This window comes from Narcine bancroftii, chromosome 9 (genome assembly GCF_036971445.1).
Source record: "Narcine bancroftii isolate sNarBan1 chromosome 9, sNarBan1.hap1, whole genome shotgun sequence".
Lineage (NCBI taxonomy): Eukaryota > Metazoa > Chordata > Chondrichthyes > Torpediniformes > Narcinidae > Narcine > Narcine bancroftii.
This window is the reverse complement of record NC_091477.1, coordinates 122347799-122370325: the sequence shown is the minus strand read 5'-3', so window position 1 is coordinate 122370325 and position 22527 is coordinate 122347799. Positions and strand designations below refer to the sequence as shown.

General features: G+C 49.6%; 1 protein-coding gene across 12 annotated transcripts in view; it reads right to left on the bottom strand.

Moving 5' to 3' along the window:
- Window positions 1-22527, bottom strand: part of LOC138742753 (TRAF2 and NCK-interacting protein kinase-like) — a 111134-nt gene that overhangs the window by 7547 nt on the left and 81060 nt on the right. For 10 of the 12 annotated variants that reach the window (XM_069897588.1, XM_069897591.1, XM_069897594.1 and 7 more), the window contains 9 exons: window positions 20154-20353; window positions 18584-18707; window positions 14907-15074; window positions 11021-11123; window positions 10208-10378; window positions 8291-8434; window positions 4769-4903; window positions 543-643; window positions 321-470 (listed from right to left, as the gene is read on the bottom strand). In XM_069897588.1, the coding sequence (XP_069753689.1) occupies window positions 321-470; window positions 543-643; window positions 4769-4903; window positions 8291-8434; window positions 10208-10378; window positions 11021-11123; window positions 14907-15074; window positions 18584-18707; window positions 20154-20353 (1296 nt within the window). The other 2 variants (XM_069897590.1, XM_069897597.1) reach the window with 2 other exon arrangements.

Here is a 22527-nt window from a genome sequence, read left to right as displayed (position 1 = left end):
ATGAAAAAGGAAGACATTTCAGATGTTCTGGAATGGAAATCCCAGTCTTAAGAGCAGATGCGGCGGAGGCAGAGAAACCGGCAGAGAGAGATGGCAACCTGACAGGACACCGGGGGTGGTCCAGGTATCTGCAGGAGTTGGTGGGCTAGTGGATGGTCAGTCTCCTGAGCCTGAGAAAGGGGAGATTGTACAAGTGACTTTGAGAGTGGCATGCCGGTTAATGGCAACTCCACACCCAACTTCGACTTCACATCAGATGAAGCAAAATGGGATTTCCCGACATAGAATGTTGCCTTGGCCAAACGGAGAGCCATACTTACGTGTGACGGGATATAAATATCATGGACACTCCCCGAATCCACGTCGATGACATGGAAACCCGTGTTAGACCCATAGATGACCTTTAACCGTTGCCCCTCTTCCACTGTCAGGTCTACCAGTAATGGCCTGTGCTGGAGATCTGTAAAAGACTGTTGAGGGCACCTCATAAGTCTAACTGAAGAAAGTTTTGGGAGATGAGCACAAAGATGAAAAGACTCTACCTTGAAGGCCATGAACTTGTGATAAGGTTTCGGCGCCCAGGCGTAAATCTCCACCGCGTTCTTCAAAGCGATTACCAGAAACTTAATCCTCTCGTACTTCACTGCAACAAAGTCGGAGAAGTTGAAGGAAGCGGTGCAGATCGCTGGGAAGAACACTCACGCTGAAAACTAACTGTTGAACTCAAGAGAAATCAGGCTCGTCAGAAAGAACTCTCAAAGAGCAAGTCTGGCATCAATGGGCTGAAAGGTTTTCCTCAGGGCTTGTGAGTCAGTGGAAACTCCTTGTGAGTACCTCCAATAATTCCATTGGCCAGTCCCTCAAAGAACAAGACAAGGTCTCAGTGATTCAGGGTTGTGGTCAATGGACAGTGTGAGGGGCATCTTGCCATTCGACGGCAGGACATTGAGAGTAGCTGATGGGGAAATTCAAGCAAATCTTGGGAGGGTGGGAATGGGAGGACTGGAGCGCAGGTTTCAGGAGTGAAGTTGGTGAATATTTCCATTCACAATGGGCAATGAGTTTTGGGAGTCCACATCGCACAAACCCTGCTATTGAACTGTTGATCGCACTGGACAATGAACATTTTGCTTCCTGAACACCTTTGGGTGCATTTAATGGATTTTGGGATGTTGATCAAGGAAATCATTATCATTTTCATATCACACACTGTTCTTTAGATATAACCTATTCTTGTGATTTCCTGTCACATTTTAAGTCAACTTCAAGTCTACTTAAAACCATGAACCATGTCACTAACAATTCATTTTCTGCGTTTACACTTGGACGTCTGCCCGGCTGATCTTGGTGCCATCAGTGACGAACACGGTGAAAGGTTTCACCGGGACATTGCGACCATGGAAAAGCAGCCTCAGGGCAACTGGAATCCATCAATGCCGGTTGACTATTGTTGGACACTGACCCGAAAGGCATCAGATGCTGAGTGCAAACGAAAATCAGCAGGAAATCATTTTTAGGTCAGTTGAACTAACGCAACGTGTCAGCGTCATTATGTGATTAAACCTGCTGAATTCAATAAAAGTTAATTTAATGTTTCTCCAACTTCCTACGTGATTCAGCAAATCTGAAATTATCTCTGTGTTCAGCTTGAAATTGTCTGTCATAATCCCCAATTTCTTTTCAAGAAGCAAACCTTCTGAAATATTTGTTGTCCAGCGACATTCATGGTTGAAGTGCAAAAATTTGAGTGATGGTCTTTCTGAGAATTTCCTGCCTTTTCTGTTTTTATTTTAGATTTCCAGCAGATTTTTTTACATTCTATTTTTACGTTCACTACTTGAACATAAACCAGAACCTGAACCAGCTTCATTCCCTGGAACATAGAAGGATGAGGAGAGATCCAGATCTCTAGCACCGACTGTGTGGGGTTTGCATGTTCTCTCAGTAAAAACACAAGGCTGGAGAAACTCAACAGGTCAAACAGTGTCCTTTATACAGCAAAGGGAAAGATAAACATAATTGGCCTGAGCCCTTCATCAAGTAGGACAAAATGTAGACAGTCGCCCATTATGAAAACCTGGTGACATTTTGCTCAAACCTTGATGAAGGGCTCAAGCCTGAAACGCTGGTTCTGTATCTTTATAAAGCTTGACCTGCTGAGTTTCTACTCCCTTATGTTTTTACTTCAATCATGGTGTCTACTTATCCCCAAGACTGGATGGGTTATCCCCAGGTTTTCTGTTTTCCTCCCACGTTCCAAAGCGACATGAGTCAGTTAATTGATACATGTAATCGCAGGCTTGGACAGGTGATTGGAGAATCGGGGGGTAGTGGATGGGTTGTGAGTGAAAAAAGTAGTGGGGGAAATTCAGAAGGGAAAGGGAATTATGGGATTGCTTTGAGAGCCATGTAGACATGATGGGCCAAATGGCCTTCTGTGTCCATTATCGCACTGAACGGTGGAACAAATTCAAGGCGCTGAGTGGCCGCTGGTTTCCTCCCACATCCCAAAGCTGCGTGGGTCGGTGGGTGAGTTGACCACTGTAAATCATCCCCTGCATGGGGATGAGAGGTAGAAACTGGGAGGAGTTAGTGGGAACATGGGAATCGTGTAGGGTTGGTGTTAAAGGGTGGCTGATGCTTGGGATAGATTTGATGGGCTGAAGGATCTGTTTCTGTGCTGTGTTTTTTCCATGACTGCACTGTCCTAATTTTCCACCCCACTTTCCTGGCCTTGGGCGCAGTGCTCAACAGGGAAGACAAACACAGAGCAGGAAGGTTCAACCATCTCGGCAACCTCCCACCACCCAGACCACTGGGGCATCTTATAGTCCAAGGGAGAGATGTTCCAGAGCAAGTTCCACACCCGGCCTTGGAATGGGCACCTTCCCAGCTCCCTAGGGCCAAGCGTTGTGGACCCAGGACTTCCCTGATGTGCTGCCCAGGTTTGCAGTGGAAGTGAAGGCAATCAGACAGTCCCCATTCCTGAATGGTACCCCCTCCACCCCCACCATCCCGATGGAGATGCACGTGTGTCAACGTCGGGGAGCAGGGAGTTAGGATACAGCTGTGCACATCTTGGAGGGAAGTGTCTGATCCCAGAGGAAGATCCGAGCAGATACATGACAACATTTTTTGGACCGGGAATGTTTGAGGAATGACCACATAAACCATGTTTCTCAGACAGCATGGAACAGGGCTTTCAGTCTGCTGAATCCCTGCTAACCACTCATCCCATTATAACCCCCCCTTCACACACTCCCTACAAATGCCCCCAGATTTCACCCCTCACCTCCACACTTACAGCGGCTAACTAACCCAACGACCAGCAGTATTGGGGCCCTGCGAGGAAACTGGGGCACCTGAGCAAACCCTCATGGTTAAGATTCAAGATTCCTTTGTTGTCCTGTGATAAATGTACCAAATTTGTCAACGATTGTTTTCCAAGAAGGCACCACTAGCCCAGGCCCCCACCAATAGGAGAAAGAGAAGCAACAGGGAGTTCCTTTGCAGTGAAACATGAAAGACTGCAGGGCTGACAATTGGAGTAAAACACAGAAATGCTGGAATCCAATCCCCAGCAGCCTCAAGCAACCCAGCAAAAGAAAGTAAAGAAAGTAAATTTAACAAAAAAAATTATAATTAAGAACAAAATAATAGCTTAAAAGTACGCCATTTTAATATAGTAAATGTTCCCTAAAGTAACATAAACCTTTGGTGAAGATGGGAGCAAATATCCAGCCAGGGGAGAACCTTGGTCGGGCTTGTGTGAAACAGCAATGGTGTCGCCCAAGATGAAGAGCTGGTTGACGCCGCTCGCCGTTGAGGTGACTTTCTAAAAGTGTCTCCTTATCCCTGCTTAGTAAGAGCTGCCCAGGTCAGAGGCTTTATCTGTAAATTTGGAGGGGTTAATTATCTATAAAGTTATTATTCGTCTTTTGGACGGCTCCATGGAGGGGGAGGAACCTGCAGATGCAGCAACGGTTAAACGTTTTCAAAAATGTGACTGAAAATAAAGTAAAATACCGTAAGGTTTATATATTCATGCAGGTGACATTGTACAGTGTAAATACAATCTAGTATTTTTGTATTTTAAACTGTTTATTCTTCATGCAGGTGTATTAGGCACCGTAAGAGTGAGTCTCAAGCAATCGTAGTAACCGGATATCAGGGGTTTTACTGTATAACTGATGTCTCAGGCCTGAGTCCTTCATCAAAACATTCCTTGTGGAAGGACTCAGGCCCGAAACATCGGTTCTATATTTTTACCTCCTATGGACGCTGCGAGACCTGCCGAGCTCCTCCAGTGTTTCTGTATTTTTAGTCCCTTCAGAGACAACAAATATCTGTGGATGTACCTCATGCACACCTCACGATGGGGGAGGGGACATGGAACTCCAGGGAGAGAGTGCCAGAGATCAGGTCAGGAGAGGGTGATGGGGACCTAGCAGGAATGTGGAGATGCATTGGTGGAGCAGGGTCAATGGACGAATGGATTCCTTCTCCCTTTTCTCATGGAGACACAACGTAGGTATTAGAAGCTGACACAGCTAACAACCTGCTGGAGGAACTCAGCGGAGCAAGGCAGGGGGACTTCAGGGAAAGGTCGACCATCCCTTTATCTGACCCACTCTTTCTCCAGCAGCCTGCAATCTGCTCCCATTCCTTCTGCCTCATTACACATGGGAGAGATGGGAGGCCCCCCCCCCACCCAGAGTGCATCTTGAGGGCATCACTATCAGGAGTCACTGCCCACACCCCTACGTACCGACTTTGTAATGGACGCAGCCTTCCAGGTCTCCAACTGTGGTCCAGCCCTGCTTCTTCTCCACCTCTGGGTCATTGTGCAATATCCTGTTCTTCAACCACGACAGGTAATACACCCGTAGTTTATTCTTCTTCCCTGCTCAGCGGGGAAAGTTGATCTCCGTTAATCCAGCATCCTCTGTCTCACAGGCTTCCCGAGCACAAGGCTGGCCCTTTCATTACAATTTGTAACATCATGAGGTGAATCATCAGGCTTTTCCCCGGGGTAGGGGGGACTAAAGCTGGAGGGCTTGGGCTCAAGGTGAGAGGGGAAAGATTTCAGAGAGGCCCCTTCTTCACACAGAGGGTAGTGGGTGTGTGAAACAAGTTACCAGAGGAAGTGGGAGAGCCAGGGTCAGTTACACCTTTTGGAAGGCACTTGGACAGGTACATGGAGTTAGGGGAGGGATAGGGGATGTGGGCCACACACAGGCCGATGGGACTAGCTCAGGTAGACATCTTGGTCAGCATGGATGGGATGGGCTTCAGGGTTTCAGATGGGGCAGCAAGATCACCATGACTCCCACTCTGTGCCTCAGTGCTGGAGACATCGCCACCAGTGGGAGCATCACAAGGGGACACTTTCGGGGTGGGGGTGTCTGAGACCTTCCTCACAGCAGCTGCTGAATTCCCTGCCCCGAGGCTTGAGGGACCTGGGTCGCTGGGGGCGGGGGGGGGGGGGGGGTTAGTCAGGGAATCAGGGCCTCTGGGGTAGTGGTGGATAAGAGGAGGGGAGGCCAGCATGGATCAATTACCATCATAGTGAATAGGGTAAGGTAGAGGGTCCGAGTGGCCTCCTGCTCTTCCTAATGTTGACATGATCATCAGCTCAAGCTAACACTTTCCATTCCTTATAATTTTAGAACAAAGATTTAACCTTTTAAGATGCTAAAACTCTGCAACAGAAGGGTCACATAAATCATGTCGCGCTGACCCATGAAAACCTACTCCATAACAATCAAACCCTTCCCTCCCTCACACACAGAACCCTCTATTTTTCTTGTATCCATCTGCCTGTCTTGAGAGTCTTTTGAAGGTCCCTATTGTAGCAGCCTGCACCAACACCCCCGGCCATGCGTTCCAGGTCCCACTCTGTGTGTAAAAAAAACACCCTGACGTCTCTCCTAAACTTTCCTCCACTTACATTGTACCCATGTCCTCCGAAATTTGCTGTTGTCACCCTGGGAAACAGGAGCTGGCCGTCCACCCTAATGATGGCCCTCATAATGTTGTAGACCTCTATTAAGTCACGTCTCATCCTTCACTGACCCAAAAAGAGAAACCACCCCCGGCAGAAATTACATAAATTAAATTCTAATATATCGGATCTATGTTTTAGTTGTGGTGAAGAAATGGAACCATTTCACCTTCCGTCTGGTCGTGCTCTAATTTATGCTCCATTTTCTTGGGAAAATCTAAGTATTTTATTAGACCAGATTATTGGGAAACAATTGCCACAAAGTCCAGAATTGTTTCTCCTAGGATATATTGCGGACATAAAATCTAAAATGTCCAACGATGTAGTGGTCCACCACCAGCCTACTGCAGGGGGCAACCCCTGTACCTGCAGGAGTGTAAGGGGAACAGGACAACACCTGGCCGGCTGTCAATCCGTCGGCCTGAATGGATCAAGCCCCATCCAGTCGGGTGTCAATCACCCTCCAGGATACAAGCCTGTGCCGGCCTCCCAAGGCTTCACTCAGAGTTGCTGCAGACACAGCCAGCCTGGCTCTGTGGAAGTCTTTGTGGATTAAAGCCTGTTCAGTCTTTACCTTGTGTGTGTCTAATTCTGGCTAATGGTGCACCACAAACGACCAATTAGAATTTCTTAAAATTGCACTGGCGATGGCCAGGAAATGCATTGTGGTTACTTGGACGCATGATTCACTTCCAGGAATGCGGAAACGCATAGGTGTGAACCCCCTGAGAAAATTACTGATAATTAAGGAACAAGCACAACATGTTTTTCAGGTCTTGCAGAACGCAGGGTTGAATATTTAGGGACACTGATTCTGTTCCCGAGTTCTGTCCGCTGGTTCTTTCCCTTATTTGAGATCCAGGTCAGGAAAGGAATGAGATTGTCTGAAGTGGATCCCGGATCCTGACAGCTCCTCTTTCTTTCTTTCTTTTCCCCGCTTTTCTATTTCTTTTTCTCTTTTCTATTTTCACTTTATTTCCTTTTTTTTCTATCTCAGGGTTTTATTTGGAGGGGAGGGGGGAATGAAACTGTTTGGAAATATGGACAACTTGATTTTTTCATTTAAATTTATGTATTTAGGCAATGGTTAAATCTTGATAGATGCTTGACCACAAAATTATTTAAAAAAAAGAGAAAAGCCCCCCCCCCAGCTCTACTAACCCGGGGTCTTCATGTTCTCCAATCCAGGCAACATCCTGGTAAATCTCCTCTGTCCCTCTTCACAGCTTCCACATCCTTCCTGTAATGAGGTGACCAAAACCGAACACAATACTTCAAGTGTGGTCTCACTAGATTTATAGAGCCGCAACATGACCTACCTCATGACTTTTGAACTCAATCCCCCCCAACTAATGAAGGCCACACACCTTCTTAACCACTTGATTAACCTGAGCAGCAGCCTTGAGGGATCTGACCAGGACCCCAAGTCCCCCCTGCTCCTCCACCCTGCTAAGAATCCTGCCATTAACCATGTCCCCTGCCTTAAGTTTGACTTTTCAAGGTGCAACTCTTCATGCTTAAGCGCATTGAAACCCATCTGCCACTTCTCCACCCAACTCTTCAACCCACGACCACCGTCAACACCATCAACAGAACCTCCAACCTTAGTGTCATCTGCAATCCCTGTACTTTTTCATCTGTAATTTATAATAATCAGTTATTGGGACACCATATTAGATCAAGGATCTAATGCAACCAAACAGAGTAGGGGAGAGAGCAGGTGGGAAAGCTGCTGAGTCCAGCAGAAGAGGGGAAGGGAGAATACCAGATTGATCCAGCAAGAAACAACAAACGACTGGAGGAACTCAACAGGTGGGACAACATCCATGGTGACAAACTTTCAGCCGATGTCTCAGGCTGGGAGCCGGCATCAGGGACGTGAGCAGGAAAACAGGCAGTGTCAGAACAAGGGGAGAGGCCAGTTGGCGATAGGTGGAGTGAGGGGGCAGTGAAGGATAATGGACGGATGGTCAGGTGGTGGGGTGGAGATGAGCAACAGTGAAAGATAAAAGTAGCCAGAGGAATCCAGAGGGACATTGTTGAGACATGGCAGGTGTTTAAAGGTGAGATCATTTGTTTTGGGCTCAGTCTTGACTTATCCACTCCCCTGATCAGTTGCCGCCGTAACGCAAGCTGTTTGCGAAGCCCACTCACTCTCCAAAACATCTCATAAAGCCAAGTCCCCCTTGCACAAACAATACCAAGATATGCTCACAAGTAGGTCAATCAACATCTGAAGGAGGAGGGAGTTGAGTCACAAACCAGTTACCTGAACTGGTCCCTCACCGGATATTGTCACCAGGATGTTGAGACCCTCGAGGACATCCATCTGATGGAATCGTCTCCGACTGATCAGGTTGTACACCTTTCCCTGACCACTTCGATCCAGCAGCATCAACCCGTTCTCTGTGCCCACCAGAAGGTTGACACCTGGAAGGCAAAGAGCACATTTCTCTGTGGGACAAGATAAGGACACAACCCCCAGATCATCCTACCAGAGACCCAAGTTCAAATCTCATCACCATAGCTATGGAATCAAACTCGAAAGTCTGCAGATGTAGTGTTTGAAGTGAAAACACAGTCAGTTCTCTCCCCACTCTCTTGCCAACATGCCTGTCCACGGCCTCATGCCTGGGCAAACTAGAGCCATCTGTAAATTGGAGGAGCAACACCTCACATTCTGTCCGGGCCCTCTCCAACCGGATGGCATTAACATCGACTTCTCCGGTTTCCCCATTCTCCCTCTCTTCTCCATCCTTCTGCTTTTTTCCTTCAGCTCTCCACCCCCTTCCCTCTCCATTCACAGAGCCATCACCTCTCCCCATTTTGTTCGGGCACCTGCCTACATTTTGCTCATACCTCAATGAAGGGCTCAGGCCCGAAACACTGGTTCTGTATCTTTACCTTTGCTCTATGAAGGACACTGTTTGACCTGCTGAGTTTCTCCGGCCTGGTGTTTTAACCACAGATGTGAACTTGGCCTTGCTTAACAACCAGGACCAGTTTCAGTAAAGATCATCTCACTAAATACTGAAAACTCATCAGGTACCTGAACTTTCTTCAGGAGAGAAAACTGGAACTCAGACTCCGCATGTCCTCTGGAGTGACCCAACAAGCTCCAGAGTTGTTGCTTTCACTCAAGGGATAATTAGAGATGGGCAATACAGGTATCAGAGCCAGTAAGTGGTGTTACGGAGACCAACCTCTTCTCCCCACGAGCATTCTAATGTTTAGACATGCAGCACGGTAAAAGGCCCTTCTGGCCCAAATATCCCAATTAATCTACAACCCTGATCCATTCTGAAGGGTGGGAGGAAACTGGTGGCCCTGGAAGAAACCCACGCAGACTCGGGGAAACGTGAAAACTTCTTACAGACAGCACCGGACTCAAACCCGGGTAATAGTGTTGCACTAACCATGCTGCCTGTGAAAGTCGCAGGAGATTGCAGACGTTGGAACGTGGAGCCACACAGATTCTGCTGGAGGAACTCAGCAGGTCAGTGGGAAGGAAGGAATTGTCAGTGTGTCGGCCAGAACCTTTGACCGAGTTCCAAACGTCGACCATTCTCCATCTCCCTGGTCAACTCGCTGAGTTCATCCAGTGGGATGTGCGTTAACTGCTGCCTGGTCGTTCAGCAGGAGGGGCTGTGCCTCGTCTGAGATCCCAGCTTCAATCATCTCTGGGGAATGTCTTCATTTTATCACCTTATTGCTATGCACAGTACAGTGAACAGTATAGCTGATATCCAGTGATCCAGTGCTGCTGAGTGTAGTACAGTGATCCAGTGCTGCTGTGAGCATTGCAGTGACCAGTACAGTTTGAAGCTAATGATCCCGTGCTGCTAAGTGCAGTGCAGTGACCAATGCAGTTAGGAACCAGTGATCCAGTTTTGCTGAGTGCTGTGCAGAGACCAGTGCAGTCGGGGACCAGTGATCCAGTGCTGATGAGCACAGAGCAGTGGCCAGTGCAGTTAAGAGCCAGTGATCCAGTGTTGCTGTGCAGTGACTAGTGCAGTTAGAAACCAGTGACCCAGTGCTACTGTGCACAATGCAGTGACCAGTGCAACTGAGCAAGTGTGATCGCCTGCCGAGATGGCCCTGTATTCTGCCCCAGGTGATGTTCACTCCCGACAGTCCAGTGGGGACGGGGGAGTGGACTAATGGAGGGCACTGCTGTGTTGGGACGAGGTTTCCGTGACTCACCCCACAACGCGGCACACAGTATTTCAGAGTTGAACCGCTTCTTGTATTTCCGAATCTCCGGCGTGTCGCTGTGGGGACGGATGTTTGTGGGGTTAACGTTGACCACCGAGATCTTCCGGACTTCGTTCAGTTTGGCCTGTTCCTGCCGTAGCATTTCCGCAGAGAAGATCACTGAAGAAACACACAGGCGAGAGTGAGCAGAGCACGCCGGGAGGTGCCTGTGGAGACGGGCAGCAGTCACGCTGATTGAGCCCTCTCCAAACTACCTCACAAGCATGGTAGACCAGGTGTGGGTACAGCACAAGAGGCCATTCTGGCCATCAATCAACAATGGCCAGTTATTCCCCATTAGTTATTTATTAAATATCTGCTCTTACCCCACGGTTTGACCTGTGTTCACTGGCCCTGCAGACAGTACATTCCAGGTAGCAGAGACAGGTCACTATCCTGAGAGTGAGGGGGGGGGGGTGGGAAAGAGGAAAAGGGGGAGAGAAATGGAGGAGGTGAAAGTGAGGGCGGAGGTGGGGAGAGAAAGTGGGAGAGGATGGGGAGGAGGTGGAGGGGAGGAGGGGGAGAGGAGGGGGGAAGAGGTGAAACAGGATGCAAGAAATGGGGGAAAAAGATGGTGGAGGGTCCCCTACAAAGAGAAATAAGTAAAGGATCCAAGAGGATAGGTTGCAATTATAGATCACAAAAGTCAGTGATTAGTTTGCAAACACGATGACTTGGGTCAAGTTGCCACAGTTGTTGTTCCCTTGGCAACCTCAGGTGTCAAGTGGCATCAACAAGGATGGAGGGGTTTCCGTCACTCACCTGCTGCCGAAGAGTCCTCTTCACTGCCACTGGGTGAAGTCTGGAAGACCCTGGGGTCAACAAATGGAGTGAACGATGACTTGGTGCCCGTCCCCCGGCCGTACTGCCAAAGAAACACACACGGTCAGGACTAGGGAGTTCTAAAGAGGCAATAATCACTTACCCCACAATAACTTCCATTTATATAGTGCCTTTTCAAGTTTATTATTATCTGACTCTATATAGACAATCAGATGAAATAGCGTTTTTACAGAACACACTGCACGCATGTACACACATAATACACAGTACATAATATTCAGGGAATTATGTATCTGTATTCCCAGGTCGCTCTATTCTACTGCACTCCTCAGTGCCTGACCATTTATGTCTTATCTTGGTTTGTCCTTCCAAAATACACTTCACATTTGTCTGCATTAAATCCCATCTACCATTTCTCAGCCCATTTTTCCAGCTGGTCCAGGTCCCTCTGTAAGCTTTGAAAACAGTATCCGGTACCTATGAGGATTGGTGCATGCCAAATAAGTGAATTTTCTGGTTGCTTGAGATTGTGTGTTGCATGACTGGTAAAATGGCCGCCAGAAGGTGCCAATTTTAAACTTTTGTATTTTTTTTCCGGTTGCTTGAATTTTAAATTTTGGATACTGTATAAATATTTTGGGTTGATTTACTCGGTTACAGGACGCTGTTCATCAATCTCACAGCCTGTGGGAAGAAACATTTTCCCAGCTGGCAGTCCTGGTTTTGATGCTCTTGTACTTCCTTCCTGTTGGGGAAGGCGGAGTAGTGGTGGAATGTTGCCTCTCAGACTGGAGGCCTGTGACTAGTGGAGTGCCTCAGGGATCAGTGCTGGGCCCATTGTTGTTTGTCATCTATATCAATGGCCTGGATGATAATGTGGTAAATTTAAAATTGGAGGTGTTGTGTAGAGCGAAGAAGGTTTTCAAAGCTTACTGAGGGACCTGGACCAGCTGGAAAAATGGGCTGAGAAATGGTAGATGGGATTTAATGCAGACAAATGTGAAGTGTATTTTGGAAGGACAAACCAAGATAAGACATAAATGGTCAGGCACTGAGGAGTGCAGTAGAATAGAGCGACCTGGGAATACAGATACATAATTCCCTGAAAGTGGCAACACAGGTAGACAGAGTTGTAAAGAGAGCTTTTGGCACACTGACCTTCATATATCACAGTATTGAGTGTAGGAGTTGGGATGTTATGGTCAAATTGTATAAGATATTAGTTTCAGATTTATTGTCAGATACATACATGACATCACATTCCTTTTTCCTGTGGGCCAGGCAGAATCACCACTAATTGGTAGTGCAAAAAAATAAACTGTACACAGCATAAACATGTAAACAAATAAAAATATAAACCGATAACGAATGTAAAGAAACTAACTGTGAAATACAGAGAGAACAAAAGAAAATCAATAAAGCAGGAGCCCTTAAATGGGTCCCTGACTGAGTTTGTCGTTGAGGAGTCTGATGGTGGAGGGGTCGCAGCTGTTCCTGAACCTGGTGGGCCCATATTTGGAGTATAGTCTGCAGTTCTGGTCACCTCACTACAGGATGAATTTCAATAAAATAGAGAGAGGGCAAAGAAGATTTACTAGGATGTTGCCCGGACTTCAGGAACTGAGCGACAGGGAAAGGTTAAACAGGTTCTCTCCCTGGAGAGAATGACTTCATTGAGGTTTATAAATTGATTGAGGGTATAGATTGAGTAAATGCAAGCAAGTTTTTTCCACGGAGATTAGATCAGATAAAAAACTAGAGGGCATGGGTTAGGGGGAAAAGTTTAAAGGGAAGATTAAGGTGAACTTCACACAGAGAGTGTTGGGAGTGTGGAACGAGCTACCAGTTGAATTGATAAACGCAGGCTCAATTTTGACATAAAATAAAACTTTGGACAGGTACATGGATGGGAGGTGTATGGTGGGATGTGGACTGAGTCCAGGTCAATGGGACGAGACAGAGAAATAGTTCGGCACAGACTAGAAGGGCCAAAGGCCTGTTTCTGTGCTATAGTTCTATGATGGTAGGTGTTCAAAGGTACTGTGTGCTGGATGGAGAGTCATCTATAATCCTTTGAGCCCTATTTAAGCAACGTTCCCGGTGACTGCTGTCAACAAAGGAAAGGGAGACCCCAGTGATCTTCTCGGCCATTTTGACGATCCAGTCCGATGCTTTGCAGCTACCATCCCACACAATGATGCAGCCAAACAGGACATTCTCAACTGCGCTCCTGTAAAATGTTGTCAACTGAGCAAAGCCTCACCAGGTGACCACTGATGTGAGATATTGCAAAGAGGAGACAAGGCTTAGGTGACAAGGTGGGTTTAAACAAGGGGGAAATGGTCAAGGAGGGAATTCCAGAGCTTGGGACCGAGGGGGCTCTATGCACAGTCCACAGGGTTGGGGACTGGGACACCATGGGGAGGGAAGAATTGGAATCAGATGTGAGATGGGAGTCTGGAGGAGTATCTGGGGTCAGCGGCCAGGGGATTGACTGTAGGGCTTAGCTTTACCATGGGTCAAATGTGCTACTGGGTGAGCACTACATGTCAAATCCTGAGCCCAGAGGGGTATTGAGGAGGGGCTGAGAGAGGGTGGGAGGAAAAGAGGTAGGCGGTGGGAGCTGGGGGATGGCAAAGTGGTGGGAGGGAGGAGTGGGTGGATGTTGGAGGATGTGTGGAGGGGAAGGACTATTCCCACCCTGGCCACTCTCTCTTCTCCCTCCTGCTCTTGGGACAGAGGATGAAGAGAGTGAGATTGTGCACCAACAGGTTCAAAGGCTGTTCCTTTTCCACAGCCCTGAATGAACTTTATAGGGTGTCCATGTGCCCATTCACAGTCACTCTACCTCTGTAATGGGCTCCTGCCCTCTGTTTTCTACTGCTGCATGCATGTTAGAATTGCATCAATATCATCAACATCTCCCTCCAATAGATGACACGTTGAAACCACCCTGTCAGTGAGCGTGACTGCTTAGGATGGGAATTGCTATCTCGTCTTTATCATGTGATAAATGAGACTTGACTTGCTCTGCCCAAGATTGCATGAACCTGCAGAGAGTCGTGATCACGGCTCAGACCCTCACACACATACCCCACCTCCCTTTACTCCACCCACCCCCTCCCCTCCATCTACAACTCCCTATAAAAGCAGCCAACATAACAGCCACATTCTCTTCACCCCCCTGCCGTCGGAAGAAGATTCATGAGTGTGAATCTCCCAGATTCAAGGACAGCTTCTTTCCCACTTTCATCACATTCCTGAATGATCCCCACATTAAAATGAGGTTGCACTGGACTGTACTGCTGTTTTCCTGTACTAAATACGAGATATCGAGGTGAACCGCTTACAAAACAACCTCTGTCGCAACAGGTGACCATGAACTTGAACTTGCTGGAACGCTCGCTCCAATGAACTCCTCTCATGGCACCAGGTAATAATGTGGCCACAAGCTTGCTCTTTGGGATGAACCCATGTAGAGTGTTCCCTTCCCTCTCTGTCCATCCCAAACACTGAAGCCTGCTAACACCCCCATCTCCCCCTCCCTACCACCTACTCTGCACCAACCCTCCATCCTACCCTCACCCTCTTCCTGGGAGGAGGCTCCCAACTCAGTAACTCAGGGGTGTGCAAGGGGCACGACAGGAGTTTGTTTTGGGCATCAACCGCAGATGTAAGCTTTTAAGTTGGTGAAGGGAACTTTCCCCATGGTCCTGGACCAAAGAGCAGCAGAGAAGGAGACCGTTCAGCCCATTGTGTATGATGCTAGCTCTTTGTAAGATCAATTTTGATGTTCATTGAGTCCTTCACTGTCTCTGAGTGTGGGCCTAGGCAAGAGACCCTCACCCCCCACCCCACCACCTACCCCAGCAGCTGAGTCCTTCTCCTGAGCAAGCTGAGACGAGATCTGCCTCGTGTCCTCAGTCGGAGGGGTGCCTGGAGACTGGCTCTGCTGCACCAGATCAGGCAGATTGGGTTGACTGGCAAAGCCATTGCTGTCAGCATGACCAGTCCGCGCTCTCTCGCCAGGAGTCTGCAGAGACACAGAGAGGGAGACAGATAGATAGAGGGACAGGCAGGCAGGCAGGGGAAGCACCAACGCCCAGCGACCACCACCCTAGCCAGCAGGTGACTCTATGTGCCAGCCCCCTCACCCCAGGATAAAGCAATGCAACAGAAAAGCATCGCCAATGTGCACTGGTCGAGAAAGGTGATGGGGTTGGAGCCAGACTCCATCAGCCCCCCAGTCAACTCAACAGCCAGAGAAAAAGGAGGGAGGAGAGAAGGAACAGATTAAAAATCCCAAAATGCTGGAGAAACTCAGCAGGTCATGCAGCTTCCACAGGAAATAAAGGGGAAGAGAGGAAGGAAAGAGGGAGCCAGCTCCTGGGTCTGATGTGTCAGGGGCTGCAGTGGAGGACTGGGAAGTGGGAAAGGGGGAGGCCGTGATGATGAGAAGACAGGACATGGATCAAAACACAGAGATGCTGGAGGAACTCTCGCTGCGTCCATGGGAGGTGAAGATATATTATCGACGCTTCAGGCCTGAGCCCTTCCTCAAGGTGTGAATGAAAAAAGACAGGCTGGGGCGAGAAAGGGGGAAAGAATGGGAGGGGGAGGAATTAAAGGCGGAGGAGAGAAAGGGGGAATAATGGGAGGGGGGGGAGAGGAGTCCAGACCCACAGACTAAGGAAGTTAGTTGGAGAAGGTAAGAGGAAAGGTGAGAATTGATTTTGGCTTTGTGGAAGGAGACGGGGGGGGGGGGGATGGAGAGAGAGAGAGAGAGAGAGAGGATGAGACAGAGGGAGGGAGCAGGAGAGAGAGAAGGATAAGAGACAGCAGGAAGGAGGGGGAGAGAGAGGGGGGAGGGATTGGGAGAGAGGTGGGGAAAGGAGTCAGGCAGAAAAAGGTCATGGGGGAGGGTTTTGGGGTTTTTTTTTTAACTGAAACCTGAGAAGTCGATGTTAATGCCATCCAGTTGGTGGGCATCCAGAGGTGTTGTTCCTTTAATTTGTGGGTGGTCTCAATCTGGCAGTACCCAAGACCATGGACAGACAAATCAGCCAGGGAACGTGGGTGGGCACTGGGAGATCCTCGCTATTGCAGTGGACAGAGACGAGGTGTTTGACGAAGTGATCTCCCAGTCTGTCCCCAGGCTCCCTGTAGAGGAGACCACAATGGGTTCACTAGATGCAGTGGATGATTCCAGAGGATACACAAGTGAAATGTTGGGGCCCTGAATGGTGGTGAGGGAGGAGGTGTGGGCGTGAGTGGAACATCACTTGTGGGCACATGGGAAGCCACTAAGGGGGGCATGGAGGCCGGAGGGCAGTTACACAGGGAAAAATGTTCCCCTCCAGCTCCTGACGAGGGACACGAACACTGCAACGCTTGTTACTACCATGAGGCCTGGTCCTCACGCACCCCAGTGAAGGGCAGGGAGTGGGTGGCCACTGAGGAGGGGAGGGGAGGTGCTGAAGTTGAGTGGAACCACCCACTGAGAGGAGACTGAAGGCAGAATCAACAGGAGCGGGACACACGTGGACTGGCTAAGAGAGGAGAAAACTCAGGTGGGAAGAACTGGAGACCTGTTCAAGGGCCCAGAATAGTCTTGACAGGCCAAAGGGACTCACAGTTCTTTTCTGGAATCTTGTTGGTTTCTGGTGATTTCCGAAAGAGTGTCCATGAGGGCAAGGGGATAGTGCTGTTGAGAAAGGGTGCAGACCCTGTAGAAGACCTCTAACCCACTGTCTGCTGCCCCTAAAGATCAGGGCACGATTGTTCATTCATTGTGGCCGGCTCTGAACCCTGAACCCCTTCTCCGCAGATCCTTCACCACACAGACTGCAGTGGATCAAGGAGGTCTCGTCCCACCTCAGGGGCTACTGGCAACCCTGAGAATTAAGAAACCAGTCCCAGTGGAGCAAGGCAACATCTGGTCGGGGAGAACAGCTGGTAGAGAGCAGGAAGAAGTAAAGCAGAAAGCCTGCAGGCATCACCTGAGCCCACCACTGGTCACGTGACTCACAGCTTTAGTCAGCTGACGTGGCAATGAACCTAGATCAGCGATGGCGTGAAAGGTTTCCTGGTTACAGCCGGCAGTGGAACCCTCTGCCCTCGTGGGTTCAACGTGGAAACACCCACCTTTCAATCAACTGCAGGAGCTGAAACGCTCAGGAGGAAAGTCAGTGTCCATGGAGAGTGGGGCAGGATTCAGCGCGGCAGCCCTTCAGTAAGCAAGGTGAGGGGTAAAGGAGCAGAGGGAACACCTTCAGGGTCCAGAGCTTTACAGGCAACACTGCAGCGGTCAGGACTGCTCTTCAGAAGAGGGATTAATGAGGATCCACCTCCTGGACCTAACCTTGGTCACCGCATAACACCAACCTTCCCTCCACCTCTCCTCACCCTACCCTCCACACACGCACTTCCTCTTCCCCAGCTCTGATAAAGGGTGGCCAAACTCTCCTCACAGGTGCTGCCTGGCTTGCTGAATATTTCTGCTTCGTTTTGGAGCTCCAGCACTTGCAGCACCTGAGAATCGTTTCACTCTGACACTGTCTCAAAACAGCAGAAGATTTCAAAAGGAATATTCTAAAGGACATGGAACACGGCTGTGGGCAAAGAACCTTTCCAGAGAGCTGACCTAGGTGCAATGGGCAGAATGGCCTCCTTCTCATTGTCAGGCTCAACGATTCCATATCCCAGAGGTTAGACACACCTTTGCCTTCCTAGACCTATCCCACCAAGACCACCCGTAAATAGGAGGAACAGCACCTGATTTTCTGTCTGGATGGCCTTAATGTCGACCTCTGGTTTCTGCTAGACCACTTGCCGTTCTCCCTCCCTTCCCCATCCCTCTGTCTTCTTTCCTCCAGCTCTCCACCCCCTTCCCTCTCTCCCCCCCTCCCCCTACTTGCTGCTGTGCCCTCCCTCCCTTCTCCACCTCTTACCTCCTCCCTGTGGGACTCTGCTCCTCCCCCTGCCCCTCTCCCCCACCATTTTGTTCGGGTACCTGCCGACATTGTTTCATACCTTGATGAAGGGCTCAGGCCCAAATCGTCAGTCTATATATTTAACTTTCCTCTATAAAGGACACTGTTTGACCTGGTGAGTTTCTCCAGCGTCGTTGTTTTCCATATACTACAGACGCCGACTAACTGCACAGATCCCACTGGGAACCATATCTGGCCTAGTCCACAGCACAGGGAGTTGTCTGCAGCTTCTCTACATAAGGGACCAATGGAGTTCTGAGAGAGCAGCTGCATGCTACCTTCCCCAGTCCCCACACCCTGACCTCGCAGCTACAACAGCCCTCTCAGCCTCGTCTCCTGCTGGCATCCCACCACAGCCTGAGTTTCTGATGGACACTGACTCATCTCTTGGCCCCTGCTGCTGCCCTGATCTTCACCCTCAGCCGAGAGGGGGTGTGGGGGTTTCCTTTGAACGCAGAAAGGACCAGATTATTGTTGTCTCCTTACTCTGGACGGTCTCATTTATGTGAATAATTTGGTCACCTCCTGAGCTCGCTGACTAGGCACGTACCTCACAGATAATCAAGGTGCTGTCTCCAGTGGGGTTCCTGTAGAGATCAGACGAGAGAGGTCCCTCGCATGCGCCCATCTGACCCACACTGTACTCCTCACTGGCGCCTGGTGCAGAACTGGGCCTGGAAAACCAAAGAGCAGGAGTCAAGGGTATCACGCTATCCGCATGGAATGGTGAGGGAGGCAGGAGGTGGGGATGGAGGGGAGGGGAACTTGGGGGGGGTGGAAACAATGGGGGTAGAGGAAATGAGGAAGAAACAAGAGGGGAGAAATGAGGGGGGTAAAAAAGGGGGAGAGGAAACAAGAGGGGTTCAGGAAACCAGCAGAGAGAAACGAGGTGGGAGAAAAGGAGGGAAAGATTGAAAGGAGGGAGAGAGAGCTGGTGCAATCAGATTGGTTCCCAATAGGGGAGGTTAACATCTTTGGGTGGGGTGAGGAAGAGGAGGCATTTGACACCCTTGGGTGGGGAAGAGCAGGAAGTGGGGGACACGGTGGGTGTAATGATTAGTGCAACACCTTTACAGCACCAGCGATGGGGACCCGGGCTTGAATCCCATGCTGTCTGCAATGAATTTGTATGTTCTCCCCGGGTCTGCATGGGTTTTCCCCGGGAGCTCTGGTTTCCTTCCACCATTCGAAATGCATGGGGGGTGTAGGTTAATTGGATGTAAATTGGGCGGCATGGACTCATTGCCGAAAGGGCCTGTTACCGTGCTGTATTTAATAAAATAAATTTAAAAGAAGTATTTGACACCCTTGAGTGGGGTGGGGGAGGGGTTTGATACCCATGGTCGAGGTGGGGTAAGGGAGGCACACACCCTTGGATGGGGTGGGGGGAGAGGTATGACACCCTTAGGTGGAGGTGCTCCAAACGCTTGTGTGGGTGCACGGCTTTCACGACGAAGGGATAATTTTGTTCAAAGAAATGCCCAAAAACAGCTAACTTATTGATGAAGCCCCACAAGATTGGTGGGGGGGAGAAGGTCTGTCCAAAGAAATGGGGCCTGATTCCAGTGCAGAGTTCCTGACCACCCATGTTTCCCTGCACGACTGGACCCATTACCCTACGGCCGCATCAGAGTCCTGTCACTGCTGTCTGAGGCTCTCCTTGTCGCTCCTGCACTGGAGGACATTTGGCAGCTATGTGTGCGCAGCAAGATCCCGGAGGAAGCACTGATAACACCGAGCCATTGGCAGAGGGAGAACGCCGGCCACAAAATGCTTCCCTCTTTGGGTTCAGCACGGTGAGCCAGCAGTAACAACAGGCCCTTCACACCACCAGCGCATGATTATCACTGGGCTGTCAAACTGCTCCCAACCACAGTGCTGCAACCTGGAGCTGATGCTCAATCGTCCACGGTTCCAACCATTGAGGAGAGAGCAAAGGTCAGGGAAATCAGCATCCTTGGTGATAATAACATCTACCAGAATCCCCCCCATATTCACAGCTCATTTACAGCTCTCCTCCCAGCTGCCCTTCCCTCTAAAAACATTTCTCACAAACCTCCCTCCATGGCTGGATGGTGCACACAGGGTTAGTTGGGGAGGGTTTTGAAGATTTCCCTTACATTATCCGGGGGATGTCGCTGACTGGCACCGTCCCATCCTGAGCCTCGCTGTCTGCATCCTCCTCCTCCTCTTCCTCCTCCTCTTCATCACTGCTGTCTGATTCCTCGCTGGACGAGGAGTAGTCGGTGACTTTAATGGGAGGGCGGCTGGAGTCTTCATTCCGAAGCTCCCGCAACTCTTTCGCCAAAGCTGTCAGGTCCTACGTGCGAGGATGGAAGAATTAAGGTCTCCAGAGAGGAAATAAAAGCTAGAGGAAAACTGACAACCACAAGGGAAAATGGGAAAAAGCACAGTTGTCAGACTGGTGGGTGAATTCAAGTTCATTTATCCTCCAATTGTACAAGTACAACCCGATGAAACTGCGTTCTCTGGCCCCACATGCAGACAAATGTTATATATGCACATATAGATAAATTTAAAAATAAAGACACATTATTGTTAAATAAATAGTTGGTTTATAGTGTGACCAGTTCCTTTGGTTGTTCAGGATTCTCACTGCCTGTGGGAAGAAGCTGTTCCTCGGCCTGGCGGTGCTGGCTCTGAAGCTCCTGTATCTCTTCCCCAATGGGAGCAGCTGAAAGATGCTGTGTGTTGGGTGGAAGGGGACCTCAATAATTTTACTTGCCCTCTTTAGACCATTGAGCTGTCCCCATTCTTGAAAGAGTGAGGGAGTATTGGGAGAGTTTGGACAAACTCTGGTAGTTTTCTCTGGAGTGTTGGAGAGTGAGGGGGGACCAGATCGAGGCCTATAGCATCATGCGAGGTATTGGTCGGGTGGGCAGTCAGAATCTTCCTTCGCCCCAGGGTAAAAATGTCACCTACTAGAGGATGTGTTTAAGGTGGGGAAGGGTGAGATGTGTGGGGAAAATGCTTGTACATAGAGTGGTGGGTGCCTGCCACGGGCTGCCAGGAACAGTGGTGGAAGCAGGATAGAGGAGTCTTAAATTTTTACATAGTTGGGGAATTTGGGGAAAAGGCTGGTGGGTGGAGATGAGCCCATCATCAGATCAGCCATGATCTCATTGAATGGTGGAGCAGGCTCGATGGGCCAGATGGCCGACTCCTGCTTCTAGCTCCTAGTTCTTATGTTCCAGAGGCAGGGGGTCGAATCTACTCTGAAATGTGTCATTGTTACTGATGCTTCCAGCACTGTCCCCATCACTGGGGCCTACACACAAACAGCAGCTCCCTGTTTTCCGGAGATGTCTCGGAAGCTGCCGGGGCTTGGCCTTGGGTCAGTGAGTGGAGCATCCACTACTCTGATCCAAACTCATCCACCCCCACACCCCCTCCCCCCCATCACTGTGGGCATGCTGCTGCTCTCTGCGGGCTGTGTTGGGTTCCCCTGAGTGCTCTACCACAGGAGTTCAGACCCACAGGTAGCCCCTCACCTAAGCCAACACACCCTCCTTCGCAGAGTGCCATCTGGCCCACGCACACTTGACAGTGGGGACAGCCCAGTGGCCCAACAGTCAGAGACCAGGCTCGGTGGCTTGGACAAGTATGAATACTCACACACACACACACACAGAGGGGGTGGGGGATGCAAGGCGATCAAAAGTAGCGCACCCCCGGACCGACACCGACACCACTCCACACCCCCCGGCACCACCCCTCAGCTCCCGGTCCAACGCCTCCATCCCCACGACCTCTACCTCTGGTCCAACACCGTCAAAAAAATCAGTGTGGCCTGTCATTCACAACCACTGACTCACCATCTGGGATGTGTCGTGGTGCCTTTTTCATGTCATCGCTCCCTCAACTTTAGAACCTGGCTACACCCCTAGCACAGACACACATACCTATAAACAAACACTTACACAAACACACCTACACACATGTGCATGTACACACATGCTCACACACAGAGATACACATATGCCTATGCACATTCACATGCAGGATCACATGCTACACATGCTCACCCCCACACACTCACAAGTACACACGCATACACACACACCCTTAGCTCCCTCTCCTCCATCCCTCTTTTCCTGCTCCCCAAGCCCACATTCTCCATCCCTCTGCATCCCATACCCCACCCTCCACCCCTGCCCTCACCCCTCTCCATTCCCTGCAACATGAAACAGGTTCTAAATGTTCCCAGTTTGGAGGAGTGCTTGATTGGAAACATTTGTTCTTTCCCTCTCTCTACGGATGCTGCCTGTCCTGCTGGGGTTTTCAGTCTTTGTTTCAGGTTTTCAGCATCTCCAGAGTTTGGTCTGATTCAGTTTGCCCTTCTCCCTCAAATAGTGGGTCATGTCCCAGTTTTCTGGTCCTAATATCTCCCCACAATTAACATTAGGGAGCGTTATTTTGCCATATATTCACCAATGTTTGAGGGAGCTCTGCCCCATATTCCATTGAGGCTCT